The sequence below is a fragment of the Podarcis liolepis genome (genome assembly GCF_965112155.1).
Source record: "Podarcis liolepis genome assembly, chromosome: 17".
NCBI classification, from domain to species: Eukaryota; Metazoa; Chordata; class Lepidosauria; order Squamata; family Lacertidae; genus Podarcis; species Podarcis liolepis.
In genome coordinates, this window is record NC_139571.1 from 7,957,150 (window position 1) to 7,981,138 (window position 23,989).

The window sequence follows — 23,989 nt, forward strand, 5'->3', positions numbered from 1 at the left end:
ACCCCTGCCTTAGATCATGTGCTGGGAGCACAATGGCCAAAGGTCAACCCTAAAAGATCTACCTTTATTCCTGTCCTTCTTTAATCTCCCCTTGGAATCCTCCCTGGGAATGAAGAAATGGCCAGTGCATTACAGCATGCCCCGCCCCCAGAAAGCCACAAAGTCATACAGCCCTCCCCCTACTTTTTAGCCTACTATTTCTCCACTCCAAATTCATTTTTTTTAGAGCCTTGCCTAAAATTGCTGCACCTTCCTTAAGCCAGGAGCATAGACACTATTTGTTCTCTCGATTTGCATTTTATCGAGTGGCAGCAAAGGAACCGGTGAAGGGTCAGGTCTCACACTGGGAAACTCCTGCTGATGAAAGCGTAGCAGGCAATGCAAATGGGGAGAGGCCCCCCTCCCTCTGGGTAAGGCAATAAGCCTCATGACGGGTCAGCTTTTGGTTCACCTGCTTGACACCTGCCTGATGTTGGGGTCAAGGGGACTCTTGGACCAGGAGCTGGGAAGGAAATAACTTTTAGGAGGTACAAGGCTCACCTGTTCCATCCACAAACAACAGCTAGGCATTCATTGGCATCTAATCGGTAGTTCAGCCCAAACAGGAAGGTATTTAGAGGTTTTTTAGAGGATGCTCCCCAATTTACACGATTTCACTTACGCACTTGGGGGCCCAGAACAAAAACCGTGCATAAGTGGGGGGGGGGGAGATGCTTGTATATCTCACAGAAGCTGAAATGTGAACTGCTGTTGATGAGAAGAGCCCAGCCGGTTCAGAACAAAGCCTTTCTAGTCCAGCACTAGACGTGGGTGGTGCTGTGGTCTAAACCACTGAGCCTCTTGGATTCGCCGATCAGAAGGTCAGCGCTTCGAATCCCCGCGATGGGGTGAGCTCCCGTTGCTCTATCCCAGCTTCTGCCGACCTAGCAGTTTGAAAGCACACTAATGCAAGTAGATACATAGGTATCACCGCGGCAGGAAGGTAAATGGCGTTTCTGTGCACTCTGGCTTCTCTCATGATGTTCTGTTGCACCAGAAGCGGTTTAGTCATGCTGGTCACACGACCCGAAAAGCTGTCTGCGGACAAACGCCGGCTCCCTCAGCCTGAAAGCGAGATGAGCACCGCAACCCCGTGGTTGCCTTTGACTGGACTTGACCATCCAGGGGTCCTTTACCTTTTTTACCTTACCTTAGTCCAGCATTCTGTTTTCACACAGTGGCCAACCAGAAACCCTTGACAGGCCCACCAAGTTCTGGGATTGCTCGTTGATAAATATGGTTTGCAAGTATTAAAAGGCCTACCGTTCCTGATCCTGATTTATTCGTATGCTGCTTTTCCACCAAAAAATAATGCAAGGAATGTTCTGAGCAGGGAGCAGGAATCCTGTCTCTGCTCAAATGTATGGGGCAAGAATGTTAGTGTATAGCAGAGGCAGGGGGTGTTCCTAGCCTGGTGAAAGGAAGACCCTGCCCGAGGGAGTTCCCATGTCCCCCCACTTCCCTGGAGTCTCTCCAGGAAGGGGGTCAGAAATTCTGATGGTGAAGAAAGCTTGATTCTCCCCAGGTCCACAACTCATGCAGAATGCAGTTGGTCCTTTCCCGCACCGACCTGGCCACAGTGATCCATGTGACAGTCACCTCCAGGCTTGACTACTGTAATTCGCTCTACGCGGGGCTGCCCTTGAAGCTGTCCCAGAAACTCCAGCGGGTGCAGAATGCTGCAGCGAGGCTCCTCACGGGGTCTCTGCCATGGGAGCATATTCACCCAGTGCTTTTCCAGCTGCATTGGCTCCCAGTGGAGTACAGGGTCAGATTTAAGGTGCTGCTTTTGACCTTTAAAGCCCTTCACGGCCTAGGACCCTCGTACCTACGGGACCACCTCTCCTGGTATGCCCCACAGAGAACCTTAAGGCCCATAAATAGCAACACCTTAGAGGTCCTGGGCCCTAAGGAAGTCGGATTAGCCTCAGCTAGAGCCAGGGCCTTTTCAGCACTGGCTCCGGCCCATGTGGAACGCTCTGTCTCATGAGACCAGGGCCCTGCGGGATCTGATTTCTTTTCGCAGGGCCTGTAAGTCAGTTGTTCTGCCTGGCCTTTGGCTTGGAGTCAATTTGATTCCGTCCCCCTCTTTCTTTTTTCCTTTCTCCTCCTGTGATGAGGCTGCATTTTAATGTTTTAATGTTGTATTTTAATCTTGTTTTTTAAGTTGTATTCATTCAGCTTGTTTTTATTATTGGTTGTTAGCCGCCCTGAGCCCGGCCTTGGCTGGGGAGGGCGGGGTATAAATAAAATTTATTATTATTATTATTATTATTATTATTATTATTATTATTATTATTGAGAGTTGGGCAGGAACTCCATTGCGGGGAAGAACAGAAAAACACAGGGGCTGCTTTGGTGGATCGGGTCAAGGTCCTGGATAGGCATACAAGTGCCAACAGGAGTCATACGGATGCCTTCCGAAAGCCCCAAAACAAGGGCATGAACCTTCCCTGTCAATAGAGCGTCTGGAAAGAAAAAATTATATCCTGCCACAGTGCGTGAAGGTTTATTCAGCTTTCCTTGCTAATAGCCACCAATAGGCTGAGATTCCTGCACGAATCTCTCTGTTCCTAAGAATGTCCCTTGCACGCGGTTAATATTCAATGCCATTGCACAACTGCCTGTGCTTTGTTGTGCATATTTCGGGGAGGAGTGGCCCCAGGGCTGTGCATTTTCTTGGCAACTCTTTTTGCAATTGTGCGGCAGGGCTGTGTCCTCCCCGCAGATTAGCTTGGGGCGTGTAATTGGCTCAGTGGCTGAGCATAAAGCCCAGGGAAATCACCTCCCGCTGGGACAGACTACCAGGGGTCCAGGGCTCCGGCCAGGCAGAATCCGGAGAGTGTGTGTCAGTGGCAGGTAAGAGAAGCCCTATGCCTCTGAGATACAGGGTGCGGGCATCACTCTGCAGGTTGGAAGAGGATAATGGAAAGGGCAATCCTTAGGCAGGCAGTAAACAATTAGTTAATCCACTGGGTCATGAGAAGAGAGTGGAAAGAGATGGGGGTGGGGACTGATTAGGGTATGGGTAGGCAAACTAAAGCCTGTGGGCAGGATGCGGCCCAATCGCCTTCCCAATCCGGCCCGTGAACGGTCCAGGAATCATTCTACATGAGTAGAATGTGTCCTTTTATATAAAATGCATCTCTGGGGTTATTTGTGGGGCATAGGAATTTGTTCATGTTTTCCCCAAAAGTATAGTCTGGCCCCCCACAAGGTCTGAGGGGCAGTGCACCACCCTCTGCTGAAAAAGTTTGCTGACCCCTGGATTAGGGACTCATATGGTCAGACTCTGGAGTAGCAAGGGCTGCAATGTCCCAAGATTGAGCCCTGGTCATTATTGGACTGAAATAATTTTTTCCTTCACAGGGGTGGGATAAATGAATTCCTTCCCCTTTCATGTTCCTGGAATATAGCTCCTGGTTTGCTTTTCATGAATGCACTCCCCCCACCCTCCAAGGCAGATGGTTGTACAAAGCATTTCAGGGTGTGATCCTGCTTGTTCATATAATATCCATCCCAAAACAGCAGGGGAAGGGTTTGGGAAGGTCTCTGGAAGCTGCATGTTAATCTCCTTCATGGCTGCATTTTTCTGTACAGGGCTCCCAATTTTTGTCTATTGGAAGAGGTAGTTATTCCTGCCACCTGTTGTTGGGGAAGGAATCAAATTCCCTGCTACCAGAAGCACTACGTAGGGAAGGAATAGGTGCTTAGTTGGACCCTAGACTGCGTTTCAGATCACCTGTATAAAAATCAGGAGGGTGGTTTTTTCTCCAGCCAGGATTTTCAGGTCCATGTGTCCAAGCAGGTTTCTTTCATCCTGGCATTTTCACTGGGATACCTTTGCATTTTACCTCTGAATCGGAGCAAACGGCAATCTTTGGGAAACCTGACTGCCATTTGCTCCAATTCAGTGGTCAAACGTGGGTTTTCCTGCTCGGACATGGATCTGGAAATCCTGGACTTGTGCCTAAAAACATGGTATGAAAGGAAGTGTGGATGAGCCCCAGGTGCGAGGGAAGGAGCCAGGGAAGGGCATAGAAGAGTGCAGAAAATATTTGGCCCTGTGCTAACCCCTTTCTCCACTGGCTCAGGGGTTAGCACAGGGGGATCAGCAAACTTTTCCAGCAGGGGGCCGGTCCACTGTCCCTCAGACCTTGTGGAGGGCCGGACTATATTTTTGCAGGGGAAATGAACAAATTCCTATGCCCCACAAATAATGCATTTTAAATAAAAGCACACATTCTACTCATGTAAAAACACCAGGCAGGCCCCACAAATAACCCAGAGATGCATTTTAAATAAAAGCACACATTCTACTCATGTAAAAACACGCTGATTCCCGGACAGTCTGTGGGCCGGATTTAGTAGGCGATTGGGCCGGATCAGGCCTCCGGGCCTTAGGTTACCTACCCATGGCTTAGCAGGTAAGGAGGTGGAGGAGGAGGTAAGGAAGCTGCAGAGAAACCCAACTCCAGTGCCCCTTGGCACCCTTTGACTTCATTGCCAGGAGGGGGAGCCATCACCTCATTGTTTCTTGAGATCAGGTCATGGGTGCAGTGGGAACCGGCACAAAAGAGATGAATGCTTTTGTTCAAGGTTTCTGTTCTGTTTTATTTTTTACAAAAAAAGAGCCACACCCTGGCCTGGATGAGCACCAAAACTCTGCCACTGCCTCCCCCAGCTGCTGGGTTGTGCCACAGAGACCAGGAGAACTCCGGGGTGGATGCATTCAGGGACATGGTGGAAAGTGGGACTATGGCTGAAAATGTCCCCATAGCCACCCCACCCGACGACTCCTTGGTCCCTTCGCTCGATGTTGCCACTGGTTCCCTTGCCAAAGACAATGTGCTGCAGGAACCGTCCACCTCAGGACAGGAGGGCAACCATTTTGAGAGGGGCTCCCCATCTCCAGTCAAGCCTCCAGAGGGGACTGAAATGGCAGAGGTCTCCAAGTCACCAGACCAAGGGAAGGATGACGGCTATTCCGCTCACCAGGACAAGACGCCAAGTTCCTCCCCAGAGCAACCGAATGCTGAGGATGCTGCAAGCCTGTTGGCCCAAGGGGGACATGGCGGCCAATCTGTGTGTCATGACAAGATGCCGGATGTCCAGTGTCCTACTGAGACCTTGGAACAGCTGGCGCAAGAGGAGGAGGCCGGTCTGAATCACTGCCATGAGAAGAATGGAGCTGGGCCCACTAACTCCTTGAAACAGTTGGGGCATGGCCAAGAAGAACAAGGAACTCTTCTTCTTCATTGTGTGGAGACCTCAGGTGTTTCTTCGGAGCAACAGAACTCCACCAGCACCTCAAATCAGCTGGACGTATGGGAGGAGACTGGCATTGTGGGTAGTCACAGCCAGGATCCTGCTTCAGAATCTCTAGAGGAACCTGAACTTGCCGCCGCTGCATCTTCCGAGCCACCCAGCATCTCGCTTCCGGGGACCAATTCCCCAAAGCAGTCATGGGAGGGAGACTGTTTGGTCTTTCCCAGCCACCATCCCAGCTCCGCTCCCTGTGCTGAGCATCAGGAGACGTTTGACACTGCCAGCGTTGATCGAGACGTAAAACCAGGCTGCTCGGAAACGGTAGAGGCTGGCAAGGAGGAAAGCACGCCCAGGGAGCTGGGTGATCAGTCCCAAGCTGCAGATGAATATCTGGGTAACCTGAATGGGCAGTTATTTGGGGAGGGCTCGGTGGATCACTCCCAAACAACAGAGAAGCAAGGTGCCCAAGATGCTGAACGCACCCCAGCCGGACTTTCACTGGCATTGATAGACTCTCAGCCAGATGTTGGCACCTATTGCCAGCAGAGGGCAGCAGGCACAGATGGCGACACTCCCCTGCAGGCAGCGCCAAGGCAGTCTCCTGTGGCAACCGGTGACTCCTCTGGACCTGCCCACTGGGGCCTGGCTCCTGACTGTGGCAGGCAAGAGAGAGAAGGACTGGCTGCTGAGGAATCGAGCGGAGCCGGCAACGACAGCCAAGCCCAGGGTGAGGCTGGAGCCAAGGCTGCGCTGGAATCTGAGAAGGGAGAGGAGGCGTCCAGCAGCGCTGGGCCTGGGGAAGCCACCTGCGTGCCGGAGAGTGCAAGGGACCTAGCCGGTGCCAAAGATCCAGCCGGAGAATCACCTGGCTTGGAAAGCCCGACTGGCACAAGGGATCCAGCTGGTCCCCAAGACCAAGCTGGGACCATGGTGCTAGCTAGCGCTGAAGATCCACTTGGGGCCAGGGACAGAGCAGGCTCTCAAGATTTGGCCAGCACCACATGCCCAGTTGCTGTTTCGGAGCACGACACTTCCAGTCCGAAACCTGGAGACCAGTCGCTACTTGGTGCCAGGGACCGTGCCAGCGCAGAAGACCTGGTGAGCCCTGCAGACCCGGTCTGTGCCACATCCACGCCCAGCAGCCCCTCTGGGACTGGCGGCATGGACTGGACGGGAAACGCCACGGAGCGTCCAGAGGCCCTGCACCCTGCCACCGAGACCCCGATCGAGCGAGAGATCCGTCTCCACCAGGAACGGGAAGAGCACCTGCGGCGGCAAAGGGGCCTGGCTAGCCCCTGGGGCACTCAGGAGTATGTGGAGGTACGCATCAGGCCTATCCTGAACCAGAACGTGGGGCCCCCCATGCTGCCCAAGGAGAAGGAGCGCCAGTGGGCCGGGGTTCAAATGCAGAGGGAGATCCAGAGGGAATGTCAACGTGAAGAGGACCTGGTCCAGCTGGGGAAGGTCAGGGGGGCCTACGACCGTGGCACCCCGCAAGAGATGCAGGAGAAGATGATGATTTTTGAACAGCACCCCAGCCCAGAACCTCCGGCCCCCAGGAAGATGCTGTGCAGCAGCCCCAGAGGGGCGAGGGGTCTCTCCTTTGCGGAGGCCAACAGCACCGCCAACATGGTCATCGTGGACTCTGGCGCTCTGCTGCGAGCCCAACGGCCGCTGGCCGAGAGAACCCCTGCCTCGGCCAACCCCTTCTTCTGCTTGCGTGCCAAAAGCCCCCAGTCTCTGCTGGAGCAGGAGGTCCAAGAAGCTCAGGAACGAGAGCGGGAGCTGCAGAGGCAGAGGCACAACTTGTACGGCTCAGCGTTGCCCTGCCAGGCTGCAGAGGCCTCAGCTCAGGATGAGGAGACCCCCAGCCAGCCAGGTAAGGGGCAAGGGGCGATGAGCGAGTGTGGGGAAGAGGGAGAATGGGGGTCACCCGCTGGGACTGAAGGGCCGTTCGTTCAGGACTGGGAAAAGGAAGCGCTTCTTCGCACAACACGTAATTAACACATGGGCTTGGTTTCCCATAAGATGTATTCGTAGCCATTGGATTAGTTGGCCTTAGAATGAAACAGGCAAACACACGGAGGAAAGCTCAATGGAGCCTCCAGTTTCAGAGGCAGCGCACTGCGGAACGCCAGTTGCAAGGTTAGATTTCAGGCCACAGGGAAGGGCTGTTGCTGTAATGGCCTCCTTGCTGGACTTCCCAGAGGCATCTTACTGGCCATTGTTGGAAACAGAACGCTGGGCCAGAGGAAGCCTCTTGGTTACTTTTACGTACAGTGGTACCTCGGGTTAAGTACTTAATTCGTTCCGGAGGTCCGTTCTTAACCTGAAACTGTTCTTAACTTGAAGCACCACTTTAGATAATGGGGCCTCCCGCTGCTGCCGTGCCGCCAGAGCATGAATTCTGTTCTCATCCTGAAGCAAAGTTCTTAACCCGTGGTACTATTTTTGGGTTAGCGGAGTCTGTAACCTGAAGCGTATGTAACCTGAAGCATATGTAACCCGAGGTACCACTGTACTTGTGATAGCTAAGTGGGATTCTTACATTCAGATTTGGCATTGTATTCAAATTTGAATGTAGAATTCCTACTTGGCTATCCTGAGTCCCTGTCGGGGGAAAAGGCAGCGTATGAATAAATATATAATGGTAATAATAAGTACATAAAAGGGACAAAGGGATTCCTCTTGTATTCAGTTCCATATTTACTGCATATGCCTCCAACTGTTCCGCAAACGAGCCCGAGGCAGAGTTCTCCCCATTCTATGTTATCCTTACAAGCAGGTGAGGCTGAGAGACGGCGACTGGCCCAAGGACGCCAGGTGAGCTGCGTGGCTTAGTGGGGATGCGAAGCTTGGCCTCGCAGGCTCAATATTCTAACCACTGCACCATGCTGCTGGGACAAGTGGCAGATCATTACCCACAAGCCCTGCTTGTGGGCTTCAGAAAAGCACTTTGCTGGCCACGGTCAGAACCAGGCAGTTTGATTAGGTGGACCTTTGGCGAAGTCCACCAGAGCTCTTCTTACGATCAGTGATTTTAGGAGTAGCTCTGTAGAAAGGCAAAGAATGCTATGGGATCTTAAAAGACTGGCTCCTTTCTTGTGTGGCATCAGTTTTCACAAGCAAGGTGGGTTTTCTTTTTCCTGTCTGGTGCCAAAAGGTGAACTAAGAAGGCTGTGTGCATACAAATGCAGGGCTTGCGTAAACAACAGAAGCTGTTGCTTGGAACCATAATATTTCTGGAGTGAAGCATATGGTCTAGAAACTTGCTATTTGCTTTTGAAAGCTGACGTTCTTGGTTTTCTAGTAACATGCCTTGCCACAGAACTCCCACGAAAGTCCTGTTTTGTAGGACAGAGCTTTCCAAACTGTGTTGCGACATGTTAGTGTGTCGGCTGCAGGTGTGTCGTGTGAACACTCCCTGCACACCTCCCGGGGCTGGAAAGGGGTTATTTGAAGCTCCGGTTTGCTAGTAAAACTGAATTACTGTGTCACGAAATGATGCATGTCTGAAAAGTGTGTCACCAATACGAAAAGTTTGGAAAGCTCTGCTGTAAGGAATAAATATCACTTCTAAGGACCAGCTCCAACATTAGGCAGAGTGAAGCAGCGGACTCAGGCAACTAATATTGAGTATCAAGAGAGGAAGAGAGGCACTTGTGGTATTTTCTGCCTCAGGTGCCAAAATAACTTGACTCCCCTCCCCGTCCTCCACCATATCATGGACCTTGCAGCAGCTCCACCTCAGGCAAAAAATGCCTTAGTCCAGCATTCTCGCTTGCAAAATCATTAAGATGCAAAGGGATCATGAAAACCGCCACCCTTTCAGATCACACCTGCACGATCCTTCTGACTCACATCCTGGTTCCATAGCTGCGGGACCCAACAATCAAAGGATCGTGGCATCTGACACAACATTGAGCATTTCCATTGAATCCGGGCGCACTTACAGCCCTGACCTCTGGCGTGGTTTACAAACTGAAGCGCTGGAACTTTCCAATCAAATCCCTATCACTGGGTAACCTTGAGTTTGTTGCTTTGTAATAATAATAATAATAATAATAATAATAATAATAATAATAATAATTTATTATTTATACCCCGCCCATCTGGCTGGGTTTCCCCAGCCACTCTGGGCGGCTTCCAAAAGAATATTAAAATACTATAATACATCAAACATTAAAAACTTCCCTAAACAGGGCTGCCTTCAGATGTCTTCTAAAAGTCTGGTAGTTGTTGTTCTCTTTGACATCTGGTGGGAGGGCGTTCCACAGGGCGGGTGCCACTACCGAGAAGGCCCTCTGCCTGGTTCCCTGTAACTTGGCTTCTCGCAGTGAGGGAACCGCCAGAAGGCCCTCAGTGCTGGACCTCAGTGTCCGGGTAGAACGATGGAGGTGGAGACGCTCCTCCGGTTCATAAAGTGAATGAATGTGTGCAACTCAGATAGTAAAAAATTCCCCTTTTCTAACTTTTACTTTTACTTATTCAATTTATATACCACCCTTTATCCAAAGACCTCAGGGCGGTGTACAAGATTAGAAACGCACTGCAAAACATCAGTGACAAAAACATAAGAAAAATATAGTAAAAAGCAGACTGACAGACAGCCCAATAGTAAAATAAGAAGACCAGTCTTCTCCCCCACATTTTAACAGGCCATAGATTATTTAATAGCCTTGTTGTTGTTGTTTAGTCGTGTCTGACTCTTTGTGACCCCATGGACCAGAGCACGCCAGGCACTCCTGTCTTCCACTGCCTCCCGCAGTTTGGTCAAAAGTCCATGGAGTTTTCTTGGCAGGGATACTGGAGTGGCTTGCCGGTTCCTGCTCCAGGTGGATCACGTTTGGTCAAAACTCTCCACTATGACCTGTCCATCTTGGGTGATCCTGCACGGCATAGCTTCTCTGAGTTATTCAAGCCCCTTCACCACAGCAAGGCAGTGATCCATGAAGGGGTTTAATAGACTTAGGCCTGAGTAAAGAGGAATGGTTTTGCCTGGCATCTAAAAACATGTAATGATGGTGCCAGGCGAGCCTTTCTGGAGAGAGCATGCCACAATTGGAGAACCACCTCAGAAAAGGTCCATTCTCTTGTTGACACCCTCCAAACCTCTGGGGTGGGGGAGACATACAGAAGGGCCTCAGACTACAAGTGCACAAAAATACACAGAAAGCAGTGTATGAATCTTTCAGGCTCATAGGACGTCCAGTTTTTCATCCCCGATTATGTTACTCAGGCTGCTTAAGGCCTGACGCAACCTGTTCTTGAATGAAGAGAAAAAGAGACCGAGTGTGTGCTCTCTTGTTGTCACGGACAGGGATGTAGGTGTCACAGAACTCTGCACCTGGATTTTGGGCCATATTTCCCACTTGCCTTTGCACACAGATGCTTCGGACTTCAACTCTCATCAGCCCCAGCCATAAAGGAGTTGTAGTCCAAAGCATTTGCGGGGCAATGGGGTGGGAAAGGGCTGGCAGAGAAAGTGTTCCCAGTGTCATTCTTCTTCATATCTGCATGCCCAGTGTTTGAATATAATAACCTTCCTGGAAGGGCAAGTTCTTCTGGTAAGATAGCCTGCCTGAAGAAGCAGATTTTGGTGGCACAGTTCAAGGACAAAACATTGCCATGTACTTAATTAGAAGACATCTGAAGGCAGCCCTGTTTAGGGAAGTTTTTAATGTTTGAAATTTCATTCTGTTTAATGTTCTGTTGGGAGCCGCCCAGAGTGGCTGGGGAAACCCAGCCAGATGGGTGGGCTATAAATAAATTATTATTATTATTATTATTATTTACTGTGACATGTTTATTGCCATGGAGGGTACACTATCTGGAGCCTCTGCACCAAGGCCCAAAATGAGTCGGGCCCTTGGCTAACGGCTTGTGGGGTGAGCTGCAGCTGACCTACAGAAGTTATCACACACGGCCATTTCCTTGCCTCCTTGTAAGCTCAGCACCTGAGCCAATGTGTTGTAATGAGGGATGTGGGTGGTGCTGTGGTCTGAACCACTGAGCCTCTTGGGCTTGCTGATCAGAAGGTTGGCAGTTCGAATCCGCACAACGGGGTGAGCTCCCGTTGCTCTGTCCCAGCTCCTGCCTACCTAGCAGTTTGAAAGCACACCAGTGCAAGTAGATAAATAGGTACTGCTGCAGCGGGAAGGTAAATGGCATTTCCATGTGCTCTGGTTTCTGTCACGGTGTCCCGTTGTGCCAGAAGCAGTTTCGTCATGCTGGCTATATGACCCAGAAAGCTGTCTGTGGACAAATGCCGGATCTCTCAGCCTGAAAGTGAGATGAGCACCGCAACCCCATAGCTGCCTTTGACTGGACTTAACCATCCAGGAGTCCTTTACCTTTTACCTTTTTAGCTTAATGATCAGAGCATTGGACTAGGTAAAGGTAAAGGGACCCCTGACCATTAGGTCCAGTCGTGGCCGACTCTGGGGTTGCAGCGCTCATCTCACTTTATTGGCCGAGGGAGCCGGCGTACAGCTTCCAGGTCAGGTGGCCAGCATGACTAAGCCGTTTCTGGCGAACCAGAGCAGCACACGGAAACGCCGTTTACCTTCCCGCCGGAGCGGTACCTATTTATCCACTTGCACTGGCATGCTTTCGAACTGCTAGGTTGACAGGAGCAGGGACCGAGCAACGGGAGCTCACCTCGTTGTGGAGATTCGAACTGCTGACCTTCTGATCGGCAAGCCCTAGGCTCTGTGGTTTAACCCACAGCGCCACCCACGTTCCACAATTGAACTATGAGTCAGTTCAAATCCCCACGCAGCTGGGGTGACCCTAGGCCAGTCACTGTATCCTACTGTGTCATTGTGTTTGTGCAATGACTACTGTTTGCACAGCAGAACTGCTGCTCCCTCTCTCCCTGCGTCTTCTGGGATCCCCACCCAAGATCTTCTTTGCCCAGGGCAGGGGGCTGTTGCAGAGAGAGGAGCTCCTAGTTAAGGAGAAATGGCTTGGTGTTTGGTGGTATTCACACTTCCTTGAGCTCCTTGGGGAAAACAGAATGATATAGATAGATTAAATAAACAAATTAGGGTCCCAGCTGCACCATGAGAACCTGGCAGCCAACAGAACCGGAATGTGTACCTAGTGGGTGGTAATAGTTTTCCTAGGCTGCTGTAGCAAACACAGGGTTGGTTGAATTTTAACAGAGGCAAGACTGAAAGGGAAACCAGCAGGTGTAACCAGGGACAAGGAAATGTCACGAGAGGGACGCAAAGGTTGTAAAACGGAAACTGGGAGAAACTGCTTTCCTGACAGGGATGTGGAAAGAATGTTCTCTCTCTCTCCAGTTCCCCATCTTCAGGGCCTGAAAGAATACCCTTCCCTAAGGCCATCAATGTGGGTGGGTCAGTCCCTGTTGAGAAAATTGCACTTTGGGAAATGCAGGTGGTCAGAAGCACTCTTATTCCTGACTGTTAGCCCTGTGTCACCGTTGAGAACTGTCCTTTGTCTCTGTCTCCTTCTCAGAGAGACCTTCCTGCAAGAAGCTGGACGTCACCTGGCCGCCTCCGAGCCCTCCGGAGACCTCTCAGGTGAATGGCCTCCATCAGGTAACAAGCGCAGGGGAGCAGTGCCCTTATCACACAGCTATGACTGGCGGCCTATAGCTGTCCTCAGGAACAGCACCAGCTGCCTCTGTGGGCCAACAAGACATCTGTGTTAGAGAGCTGCCATCTTACAAGGAAGGAGTTGGAGTAAAAATATCCTGCGATGCGCAACTCTAAATCTCACTTGAAGCGTAAGCAGGAAAAGCAACTACCAATTATGCCTCAAGGTGTTGTTATTTAGTCGTTTAGTCGTGTCCGATTCTTCGTGACCCCCTGGACCAGTGCATGCCAGGCACTCCTGTCTTCCACTGCCTCCCGCAGTTTGGTCAAACTCATGCTGGTAGCTTCGAGAACACCATCCAACCATCTCGTCCTCTGCCGTCCCCTTCTCCTTGTGCCCTCCATCTTTCCCAACATCAGGGTCTTTTCCAGGGAGTCTTCTCTTCGCATGAGGTGGCCAAAGTACTGGAGCCTCAGCTTCACGATCTGCCCTTCCAGTGAGCACTCAGGGCTGATTTCCTTAAGAATGGAGAGGTTTGATCTTGCAGTCTTCTCCAACACCATAATTCAAAAGCATCAATTCTTTGGCAATCAGCCTTCTTTATGGTCCAGCTCTCACTTCCATACATCACTACTGGGATGCCTCAAGGCACCAGCAGGCAGATATTGGTCTGATATTAGTTCACATCATGATTGCAAACATGCAATCCATGTTCAAATGGATGACCTTATTATAACAACGGCTACACGACTGCTGACCTGTCTGGATCCACACTCGCACTCTGACCTGTGAATGAACCCCAGCCATCCAACAGACAGATTTTTTAAAAATATTTTTTATTAATTTTCCATTTAAACATATATAATCACATCGTTATTATCCACTTTACTTCTTTGGCTCTTTAGAGCGTGTCAACTTCCTTCCCTCCTGCGTCTTGGCTTTCAAAACTAAGCTTTTTTGCACAGCATTTTATATATTTTCCAATTCTAATATACCGTATTTTTCCATGTATAAGACTAGGTTTTTTTTCCTAAAAAATAATGTCAAAAATTAGGAGGCGTCTTATACACGGGGCCATCTCCCCCCATTTTCTTAAATATGAGTCCCCAAAAATAGGGGGTGTCTTATACATGGGGGTGTCTTGTAGACGGAAAAATATGGTAACTCATTACAAAATATCTAACAATTTAAATAAATATAGAAAGGTAAGAAATTTCTCATTACAAGTCTTTAAATAACCCTACTAGTGTTGTTAACTGCTTACAATGAACTTTCAAATATTGCATAAATTTACTCCAGTTCTTTTGGAACACTTGATCGCACTGGTTTCAGATTTTTCCCATCAGCTTCGCCAGTTCTGCAAAGTCCTTCATTTTCATCTGCCACTCTTCTTTCGTTGGTACTTCTTGTTGTTTCCATTTTTGGGCTAAAAGGGTTCTTGCCGCTGTTTTTCCATACATGAACAGTCTTTTTTTGTATCACCTACCATACCGAGTAAAAAGGCTTCTGGTTTTTTAACAAAAGTGTTTTTAAACATTTTCTTTAACTCATTATATATCATTTCCCAGAAGGTCTTTACCTCTCTACAAGTCCACCACATATGGTAGAAGATACCTTCCTTTTCTTTGCATTTCCAACACTCGTTAGATCTTGTCTTATACATTTTTGCAAGTTTTGATGGTGTTTAATATGGTCTATACACCATTTTCATCACATTTTCTTTAAGTGTACTGCATGCAGTAAAATTAATACCTTCATTCCATGGCCTTTCCCACAATTCTAACTGAATATTATATCCAAAATCTTTAGCCCATTGTATCATCACCCCTTTAACCTCTTCATCTTTAGTATGCCACTCCAAAAGTAATTTGTACATTTTCGATAATATTTTCCTCTTATCATCCAATAAATCTATCTCCAGCCTAGATCTTACTATATCAAAACCATTTTTCCTTTTATCTTCCTTAAACACTTTAATGCAACCAATCTGTCAATAATTCTTTTATTTCTTCAAATGTTTTTAATTTTAACTGACTTCCTACCTCTGTCAACAAATCTGTATACGTGGCCCACTCTCCTTTCATATTTAACTTTTTTACTGCTATTGCTTCAATTGGAGAGAGCCACCAAGGAGTTTTACGTTCCAATAAGTTTTTATATCTGTTCCACACCTCATAAATTGATTTTCTTATTGGGTGATTCAGGAATCCTTTATACACTTTCACTTTATCATACCATAAATATACGTGCCATTCATATTGGACTCTCCAGAGTTTTAGACCAAAGCCTCAGTCAGCCCTGGGGTGGAGGAGCTGAACTTTCAGTATGCAAACCATGTGCTCTGAGTGGCAAACACACACATACACACCACTTGCCCTTTTTTTTGGTCTCCCTTGCTGTTAACATTTCAACGGCAAATTCCTTCAAAGAGACACTTGTTGTTTTGCTTATGCTGCTCTGGAAAGCAGGTGCTCATCGACAAAACTATATACGTTATTTTTACATAACAGCAAGAGCTAGAATCCTATTCATTCATTATTTGCCGCTAGTAACTTGTGGTTAGCGACTGCTGTAACTCAGACTGCAATCTTATACACACTCTTCAGGCTGCATAATACATTAAGGGCTTAAAATGCATCTAGGTCGTTCTTTTTCTCAATTGGGATTGAAGCTGGTTTTGCAGAAAGCACATCAAAATGCAGTGTTTCTTAAGCAACAACAGGATAGACTCAGGGCAGGTATGGATTGTGACTTACATGGTGTGTTCGCTGCTTCTCAAGCCCTGGATGCAGACGAAATGGAATTGCGAATAAATTCCACTGAACTAAGAGCCAAGCTAGACAATAAGTTAGCCATGGCTGTGTACACACTTTTCTGTTTATTCTGCATCAAGTGCACTCTTACTGCTCATTTGAGTATCTGTGTACACACAACATTAGCTACAAGCTATATCTATCCTGCTGTTTGTTACGAAATACTGCATTTTGATGTGTATGTGTCCCGCACCACCCACAAACCAGCTTCAATCCAAATTGAGAAAAAGAATGACCCTGCTGTGTTTTAAATTGGTAATGTGCACACTGTCTACATGCATGGGCATAGGCGCGGGGGGGGGGCAGCTGGCCCCCTAAATCAAGTAAATAAATAAAAATACTTAACTAACTGACCAATTGCGTCACAGATAACTCTGTTCTGCCCGCCCCCAATAAATCCTGGCTATACTCATGCCTACGTGCATGGTCGTAGCCAGGACTTTTGTTAGGTGGGTAGGTCTTTTGGGGGGGCAGAACATGTATTTTTATTGATTTTGGGAGGGCAACTGCCCCTCCCTGCCCCCCTGGCTACGCCCATGCCTACATGTCTGGGTTTTTGCTTTATTTTATCCAATTTGGATAAAGGAGCCTGATCTGGATACAGATCCTAGTGTGATGAGAGGAAAGGGGACTTTATCCCTTCCCCACCCCTGTTGTGTCCGGAGTTTGTTTAAGAAAAGAGTTCTCATTGAAGCAATCAAGAGTCCCTCTGCCCAGCACCATCTGGGCATGAGAAATGGGATCCAGATCAGGACCAAGATTACAGCACAGGGCTAAAGGGTTAAACCCTTGGCACCTCCATCTTATGATCTGGAATTGGTAGGGAGAAACCCTGCACTTAGAGGCACAGGTATGTACATAAGTGCAGGGGTCCCCAACTTTTTTGGGCCTGAGGGCACATTTGGAAACCTCTGAAACGGTCATGAGCCCCACAAAACATCCATTTTGCAGAAGACAAATAGCAAGATTCAGGAACACACACCCCCACCCCCGAAACATACAACAGGCAAAGTATTTACATGCCCACCCCCTCCAAAAAAAACCCAAGCAGTGCAGACAACAAACAAAACTCTCCAAAGCTCCCAAAATGCTTTTTTTTTAATAAAAGAAGAAGAAGTAGTAGTAAACCTTTGGAGGGATCCAGGGCCTTGGCAGATGCCAAGCTGATACATTGGGCTTATCCACACTTACTATTTGCCCCTTTTGCCCAGGCACAGGTCCACACTTCAAAGCTCTGTGTCCGAGTGTTTTCCTCTTACCCCGAAGCTTTTCTGTGAGAACCTGCTCTTTAGTGCTCAGTCGGAGCAAGCATCAGTTCTGGTTTTCTACAGATTGCTGTTTGCTCCGATTGAGCTTTAAAGAGCAGGTTTTCACGGGGAAAGCTCCACGGCAAAGAAAAGGGCGCTTGGACATGGCGTTTTAAAGCGTGGACCGTGCCTGGAAAGAGCAGAGGAAAGGCAAATGTGGATAAGTCCATTGTCTTGTTTGGCCCTAATCGGAGCTCACGGCTGAGCAGGAAATGTGTGTATCTGCTTGCAAAGGTCAGACTCTCAAATTAGTTTCTGAATGTGGAAGGCACAATACTTGACAGAGCAATAGTTTGATAGGCGTTCATCAAAAGGTAGCACAATGAACTGGGACCAGGCAGATGTTCTAAAGAGGGAAAACAATACAAGCTCCCCCCCCCCCCCGGCACTGTTTTCAGAAGGCTAAGGGGGGGTATGATTTGGTTAAAAATGGGGGAGGGGTATGGGTTTTATTAAGGACTCCCTACCATTCCATGAACAATTCAAGCATTATTTCAGTGCACAGGGCAAGCGGGGGGGGGGTGAGGATCCCAGCAGTGCTTGACTCGCTCTAATTAACATGTCCACAATTCCGCTTGCCCCATGCCAAGAAAGCTTTCCCTGCCGCTTTCCCTGGGAAAACCCACTCTTTAATGCTAAATCGGAACAAACAGCAATCTGCAGAAAACTCAGTTGCCATTTGTTCCAATTCACCATTGGACTATGGCAGTGGCGTAGCGTGGGGGGTGCCAGGGGTGCCAGCCGCACCGGGCGCAACATCTGGGGGGGCGCAAGTCCAGAGGGAAGGGACAAATTCCTTCCTCCGCCGGGCTCCCGCCAGCCTTGCGCCCTAGCGCGCGCGCCCCCCGCCGCTGCTGCCGCTGCGCTCCACTCACTGCTCGCAGGAGGAGCAGCCGCTGCAGCAGCGCCGCCACCGACGCCTGGCCGGGAACAGGCAGCCTCCGCACCCCGACGCCGCCGCCATCCCCTCGGCCCAGCCACAGGTGGCGGCTACTTCTGCTGACTGGGAGGGAGGAGAGCTCCGAGGGGCCTCGCTGCGCCCTGCGCTCCCCAAAACCCTCCGAGAGGAAGCCGGCGGGCGGGCGAGGATCTCTTGGCAGAAGGGGGCGCCGCTGGCTCCGGCTCTGAGCCGCGGGGGGGGGCGAGGACGGAGCACGGCTGGAAGCCCCCGGACCCGGCCGGGAGGAGGAGAGGCGCTCGCCAAGCCCGGATCTGGAGCTCCACCTACAGCCCAAGGAGAGGAGGGGGCGGGGAGGCGCCCGAGGGGAGGGGGCTTCGGTTGCCTCGGCCCGCGGGGGCTCCGCTAATAATAAATTTAATAAATCCCTGCTGAGCCCTTGGGGGGGGTCCTTCGCTCCTTCGCTTGCCCCCAGCCCCAGTGGCGTAGCGTGGGAGGGTGCAGGGGGGCCGGGCGCAACATCTGGGGGGGGCGCGCTCGCACTCGAGTGCTAAAATCCACGGGTTAGGGGGCGCGAATTACTTGCCTTGCCCCGGGTGCTGACAACCCACGCTACGCCACTGGACTATGGGTTTTCCTGGTGGAAAGCGAGGAGGCAAAGGGCAGTGTGGATGAGACCCCAAGAACTGCAAAAGAGCAACTCCTTCCTGTTTCAATTAGGCTTGCAGAGGAAACCTGGGAGGGGGGCGGTTGTGCTCCATTGGCCAGGTCCCCTCAATTTGTTTTGTGCTTTAATGGCACTCATACACAAATATCCAGTGGAAACAAGTCTTGGTTATCTTTCCTTTGCCTATCTCGCTTTCATAAAACACACACATGACAAGCACACACTTCAATGGGCTCATTGTAATGCATTAAAATTTTGTTTCCTTTGCTGCTGATAAATAGGGGTTGGCAAGCCCACTGTGCATAGCAGCGCTGAGCCTGCCATTCCTCATTTCACATGGCTGCAAAATGCTGGCAGGACAGGAGGCAGGAAAACTTTGTATCGTTCGCCTGCTCCTTGATATGGTAAAAGCCAGGCTGTTTTGTTTCTGGAAGCTAAAGGTCCCATCTTGAAAAGGGCATTAGGGGGCCTTCTGCACAGTGCCTGCCAGCGAGACACTTCCACACCCACAGGAGGGGGCATAAAAATCACCTCTCAGGTGCTGAACTCCTGTGACACCTGAAGTGGCCCCCCCATCCCCAGCTCAGCACTCCACCTGCTTTGCCTGTAGAAAGAATCTGCCAAGCTTTCCAGCAGGGGAGAGAATGGGGTCCTTGGAGCAGCTTCCAGGAAGAGAGCAGCATTGGTGCCCCATCCAGCCCAAAGGAGGTGCATTCCTCCTGTCTAGATAACCTTGCCTGCTTCTCAGAATTTTTTTTGGGGGGGGACACCAATACAGCAGAGACGACTAGGACTTGCCGATCAGAAGGTCAGCGGTTCGAATCCCCGCGACGGGGTGAGCTCCCGTTGCTCGGTCCCTGCTCCTGCCAACCTAGCAGTTCGAAAGCACTCTTAAGTGCAAGTAGATAAATAGGCACCACTCCGGCGGGAAGGTAAACGGTGTTTCCGTGCGCTGCTCTGGTTCGCCAGAAGTGGCTTAGTCCTGCTGGCCACATGACCCGGAAGCTGTACACCGGTTCCCTCGGCCAATAAAGCGAGATGAGCGCTGCAACCCCAGAGTCGGTCACGACTGGACCTAATGGTCAGGGGTCCCTTTACCTTTACCTTACCAATACAGCTCCTTGCCATGGGTGCCAGGGATCCTAGTTATGCCTCTGCACATTCACCCCCTTTTCCTGGCCTGGATCCCTTTTGCTTAGCTGTAAGGAGAAGTCCCCCATCCCAAGGAGGTGTATCTGCAGTAGGAGCCCTAGGGTGCTGGGACCTCACTGGAAGCCTGATAGTGCTGCTCCCCAGGATAACAGAAAATTTACCTTTCTACAAAGTTAGCGCTCCACCACACTTCCCCTTGGCCTGTGCCTAAAAAGCACAGGTCCGAGTAGTTTTTTTACTTTCTAGGCACAGGTCTGAGCAGTTTCCCCTTTGCCCGGCTCCTTTCCCAGGGAAAGTCTGCTCTTTAGCTTTAAACTGGAACAAATGGCAATTCGTGGAAAACCTTCTTGCCGACTGAGCACTAAAGAGGAACAAGAGGAAGCATGGGCAAGCCTTTAGTGAAAGTGGGTGCAGCTTCAGTTTTCCACCTCTGGCACCAAAAAGTTCTCTTTGTGTTTCAAAGACCCAAAGCAAGAATGCAGACTCAGGATCTCTTGATAGTAGAGCCAGAGAAGAAGCCGCTTTGTACTGAGTCAGGCCATTGGTCCATCTCGCTCAGCATCCCAGGCAAGGGATTGAACCAGGAACCTTCTGTGTACAAGGCAGAAATTCTACCACTGAGCTCTGGCCCTTCACACTAATCATGTGGGTTAAGGGATTCTGAGCAAACCCAAGTTATTAGAAGTAACTTGCAGGAGCAGATCAGAGCCTCCCTAATCCTGGGGTGGGGGGGGTATAGTTTTTGTTTGTTGCTATGGGCTTATCCACACCTCCATTTGCCCCATTGCAAATCAGAACAGACAGCAATTGGGTTTTCTGCGGATTGCTGTTTGTTCCGATTTAGCGCTAAAGAGTGGGTTTCTCAGAGGAAAGCTGGGGGGGGGGGAGATAAAACTGCTTTGACCCATGCCCAGAAAGCACGGGACAAGCCAAAATGTAGATGAACTCTCTGTTACGTGTTTTTGTGTTTTTATATTGCAAACTGGCCTGTGATCCTCAGATGAAAGGCGGTATAGAAATTTAAATAAAGAAATAAATAGTCCAGTGTTCTTTGCAAGAACCCCAACAGTCAGCAGGTATCAGGTTCATCAGAAACAAGGTGGGTTCCATGCTCTACCTTTTGCCTACAGCTGCTGTTAATATACACTTGAACTTAGCCAAAAGGCTGAGAAGCTGTAATATCAAGGCAGGCACTGAACAGGACTTGGATTGCCAGTTCGCATTTACCGGTATCTCTATCTCTTCCCATAGCAACCCCTACCTTGGGCAGTTCGTTTGAGAGCAAACATATCTGAATTCAATATATTTACCAACAATGTGCGAAAACTCCATTATATGATTCGGCATGTCTTTCATCTCATGAGAAAGCATTACGGCTTTCACTCCGATTTTAATAAACGAGATGCCTGATACCATTTGGATTTTCAGCATCAGGCACTGAAATGTTTTAGACATCAATCAGACTAAACTCAAGTCGTAGGGAGTAAACCCTACTTACTTCAAAGGGTGCATGCGTAGGATTGCAGCATGCATGCTTGCGAATTCGTCCTAGCACAAACCACAACGTATTGTTACATCTTAAAATTTAGCTCGCTAGTTGTGATTTGTGAGTGCTTTTTCTTTCTTTTTTAAAGGGACAGCCACCTCCACCAAAAGCATGAAGAAGTTTTAAATTTCAGCAGAAAAATGGGGTGGGTGAATTAAGAATTGTTTTAGGTGTGGGGCTCTGCTCCCTAAGTCCTTGAGTGTAATAATTGGGCTCCGTGGAACTGCCCACAGGGCATGGGGCAAAAGAATCTTCCTACCGAAGCAATAAGTGTTTCTTTGCAGAGAAATTGGGTCTTGAGTCTTTTCTGTTCAGAAACAGCCGCAACCACCCAGAGCCTCAAGTCCTTTATCACTAAGCAGAGAAAGCTCTCTGCCCCAGCCTTCACCCTGCATGTTTCCTCACTTTCTGTGGACTCTCGCTCACTTTCCCCACTTTCTCTCCCCCCTCATTTAACCCCACAGCCGGAGAGAAGCCCTCGAATCCTCCGCCGACAGAGGAGTGCCTTAATCCAGCGCTGGGAGTCGGGAGCTGTTGGCAACCAGGACAGTGAAGATTAGGGGGCTGCCTCGGCAAGAAAATCCACTGGGTCTCTTCTCCAGTGCAAAAGACACAAGGGCCCCCCTGTGCCTCCCCCAAACTTGCACAAAACATAACTCACGGTGCGCATGTCGAGTGCACCTCTGGAGCCGACCGTGTATTCTTTCCGCTCCGCCTTTCGATTTGACAAAAAAAAGTCCCAAAGCACGTCTGCACAACCAGTCTGATCACAAGGCAGAAATAGCATTTCTAACCGGCTGCCTTCTTCCGAATTTTATCCTGGAACAAAGAGGAGAAAGATTTAAGGGATGGGCTCCAAAGCATTACGGTTCATTTTAGTTCCTTTTTTTACGTAGGTAACACCTGCTTGGACACTGATTTCTCAACCCAAGGGCTTTCCAAACACAGGTTCCCCCTACATTTGGGGCAACCCCACACCAAGGTGTATGGGTAGATCCATGCGCAGGAGCAGCTACACTTAAGTGCATGTGTAGGAGCTGTCCCATGCCAGCAGCATCTTTTCTTGTTGAGGTCCAGTTTATGGGGAAGAGCCATAGCTCCATAGTAGCAGAGCACCTGGCTTCAGTGGCGTAGCGTGGGTTGTCAGCACCCGGGGCAAGGCAAGTAATTTGCGCTCCCTAACCCATGGATTTTAGCAGGGGGCAGAGAGCTGCAAGTACGAGCGCGCCCCCCATGTTGTGCCCGGTGTGGCCAGCCCCCCCCCTGCACCCCCCACGCTACGCCACTGCCTGGCTTGTAAGGAGAAAGTCCTAGGTTTAATCCCAGGTAGGGCTGGGAGAGGCTCCTGCCTGGAACCCTGAAGAGGTGCTGCCAGTCAGTGTAGACAATTCTGAAGTAGATGGAACACAGGTCTGACTAGGTGAGGCAGATTCCTACATTCCTATGTTTAACTGGTTGCAGAGGGCCAATAATCTGGGCAGACTTGTGCCTTTGGGCATCTCAGGTGACTTGCAACTGTTCCTCCAAGACTTCTTTCATCCTCAGATTTGACCAAGCCACATGTGGGTTTTGTCCCTGGGTATTCAAACTTGTGTACAGACAAGTATTGTAGGAACCAGCCCACAGGCAGTTGATGCTACTACTACTGGGGATGAAAGATGGCAATATTTTTTTTTTTACTCTGGGGTAGTATTCTTTGCCACTGACTCTCTTTTTCATTCAGCAAAATAAGAATCAGACAAGAATCTTTCAATGAAAAGAGCTCCTTGATTTTGTCTACGCCAGCAAGAATTAAAAGTAAATCAAACGGGAGTGACTCCAGATTGTTGCCTTTTGTAAATGCTACAAGAACATTGACCTTCGACAAATGGAGAGAAAGAGTCCCTTAGCACCTTTGAGGGGAAGCCCTGCCTCAGTTCCCCTCAGTGATGGGGGGGGGGAGAGAACCAATGGGGGAAAGCTGGTTGCAAGCAGGGTAGTAAAAGCCACCGTGGGAATTTCTCCCAAGAAGAGCAGGGAAATTGCTAGGAAGATATCACAAGGAGAAAGTCTGAAAAGCTATGAGCAACAAAGCGCAAAGAGCCTTTTGTAAGCAGAAAATTCAACCATGCATTACTATCAGATACTTTTGCTTGTTACTACCAGATAATTTATAACTGGCCCTTCTGTTTTGGGGTGGGGGTGGTTACTGTTAATGGCTTGTCCGTATAATGAAATGCACAGAGTGGTATTAAATAACCCGGCTGATAATTCTGACTACTGCAGTGCCATAGCAGACCTGTGCTAGGATCAAACTACATGTTACCTTAAGCCTGCTTTTAAAAAAGCGTGCCCACCCAACCCAAAACAGCAGCTGCATGATTCCAACTGCTGGGAGAGGGGTTAACCCCTTCACCCCAAAGCTGTTTTACCATCACAAATTCCCTCCCAAGGATCTGTTTCCAGTGGGGAAATGGTAGGGGGAGGAAAGTATTGCCCCTCCACAGTTTCCAATTCATTTTTAACAAAAATGTTAACTGGGCATTGTAAAGCATGTTTTGTTTTCGTTTTAAAGTGCTTAACTTTTTGCAATTGAACCAGCTGCCTAGCCTTGGGCTTGCAAGGTGCACTGGGGCATAATGAGAACTGCTACAGGTCATAGTACGACGATGGGCTGTTGCTCAGCTGTTCTGACATCTGGCGGTCTGAGCCTTGGGTGAGACTGCTGACTACCTTGGGAAAGCAGGCTAAATT

General features: G+C 49.4%; 1 protein-coding gene and 1 long non-coding RNA gene across 3 annotated transcripts in view; one reads left to right on the forward strand and one right to left on the reverse strand.

The window, feature by feature from the left end:
• Positions 1–23,989, reverse strand: part of LOC310697047 — a 143,308-nt gene that overhangs the window by 80,125 nt on the left and 39,194 nt on the right. The gene's annotated exons all lie outside the window — the stretch shown is intronic.
• MISP3 (MISP family member 3) lies at positions 2,704–23,068 on the forward strand. Of its 2 annotated transcripts, none has more exons than XM_083482956.1 (5): positions 2,704–2,898; positions 4,672–7,186; positions 12,793–12,857; positions 21,721–22,381; positions 22,558–23,068. In XM_083482956.1, the coding sequence occupies exons 2-4, from the start codon at positions 4,690–4,692 to the stop codon at positions 21,814–21,816; spliced, it is 2,658 nt and encodes an 885-aa protein (XP_083339082.1). In that variant the 5' UTR covers positions 2,704–2,898; positions 4,672–4,689; the 3' UTR covers positions 21,817–22,381; positions 22,558–23,068. The 2 variants fall into 2 exon arrangements, with proteins under 2 accessions (XP_083339082.1, XP_083339081.1); XM_083482955.1 differs by having other exon boundaries at positions 2,766–2,898; positions 12,793–12,875.

Coding starts and splice junctions, on each gene's coding strand:
- MISP3 (XM_083482955.1), top strand. CDS start 4,690: ATGAGCACCAAAACTCTGCCACTGCCTCCCCCAGCTGCTGGGTTGTGC. Junction 7,187..12,792: donor GGAGACCCCCAGCCAGCCAG/GTAAGGGGCAAG, acceptor TCTCCTTCTCAG/AGAGACCTTCCTGCAAGAAG. Junction 12,876..21,720: donor AGGTGAATGGCCTCCATCAG/GTAACAAGCGCA, acceptor TTAACCCCACAG/CCGGAGAGAAGCCCTCGAAT.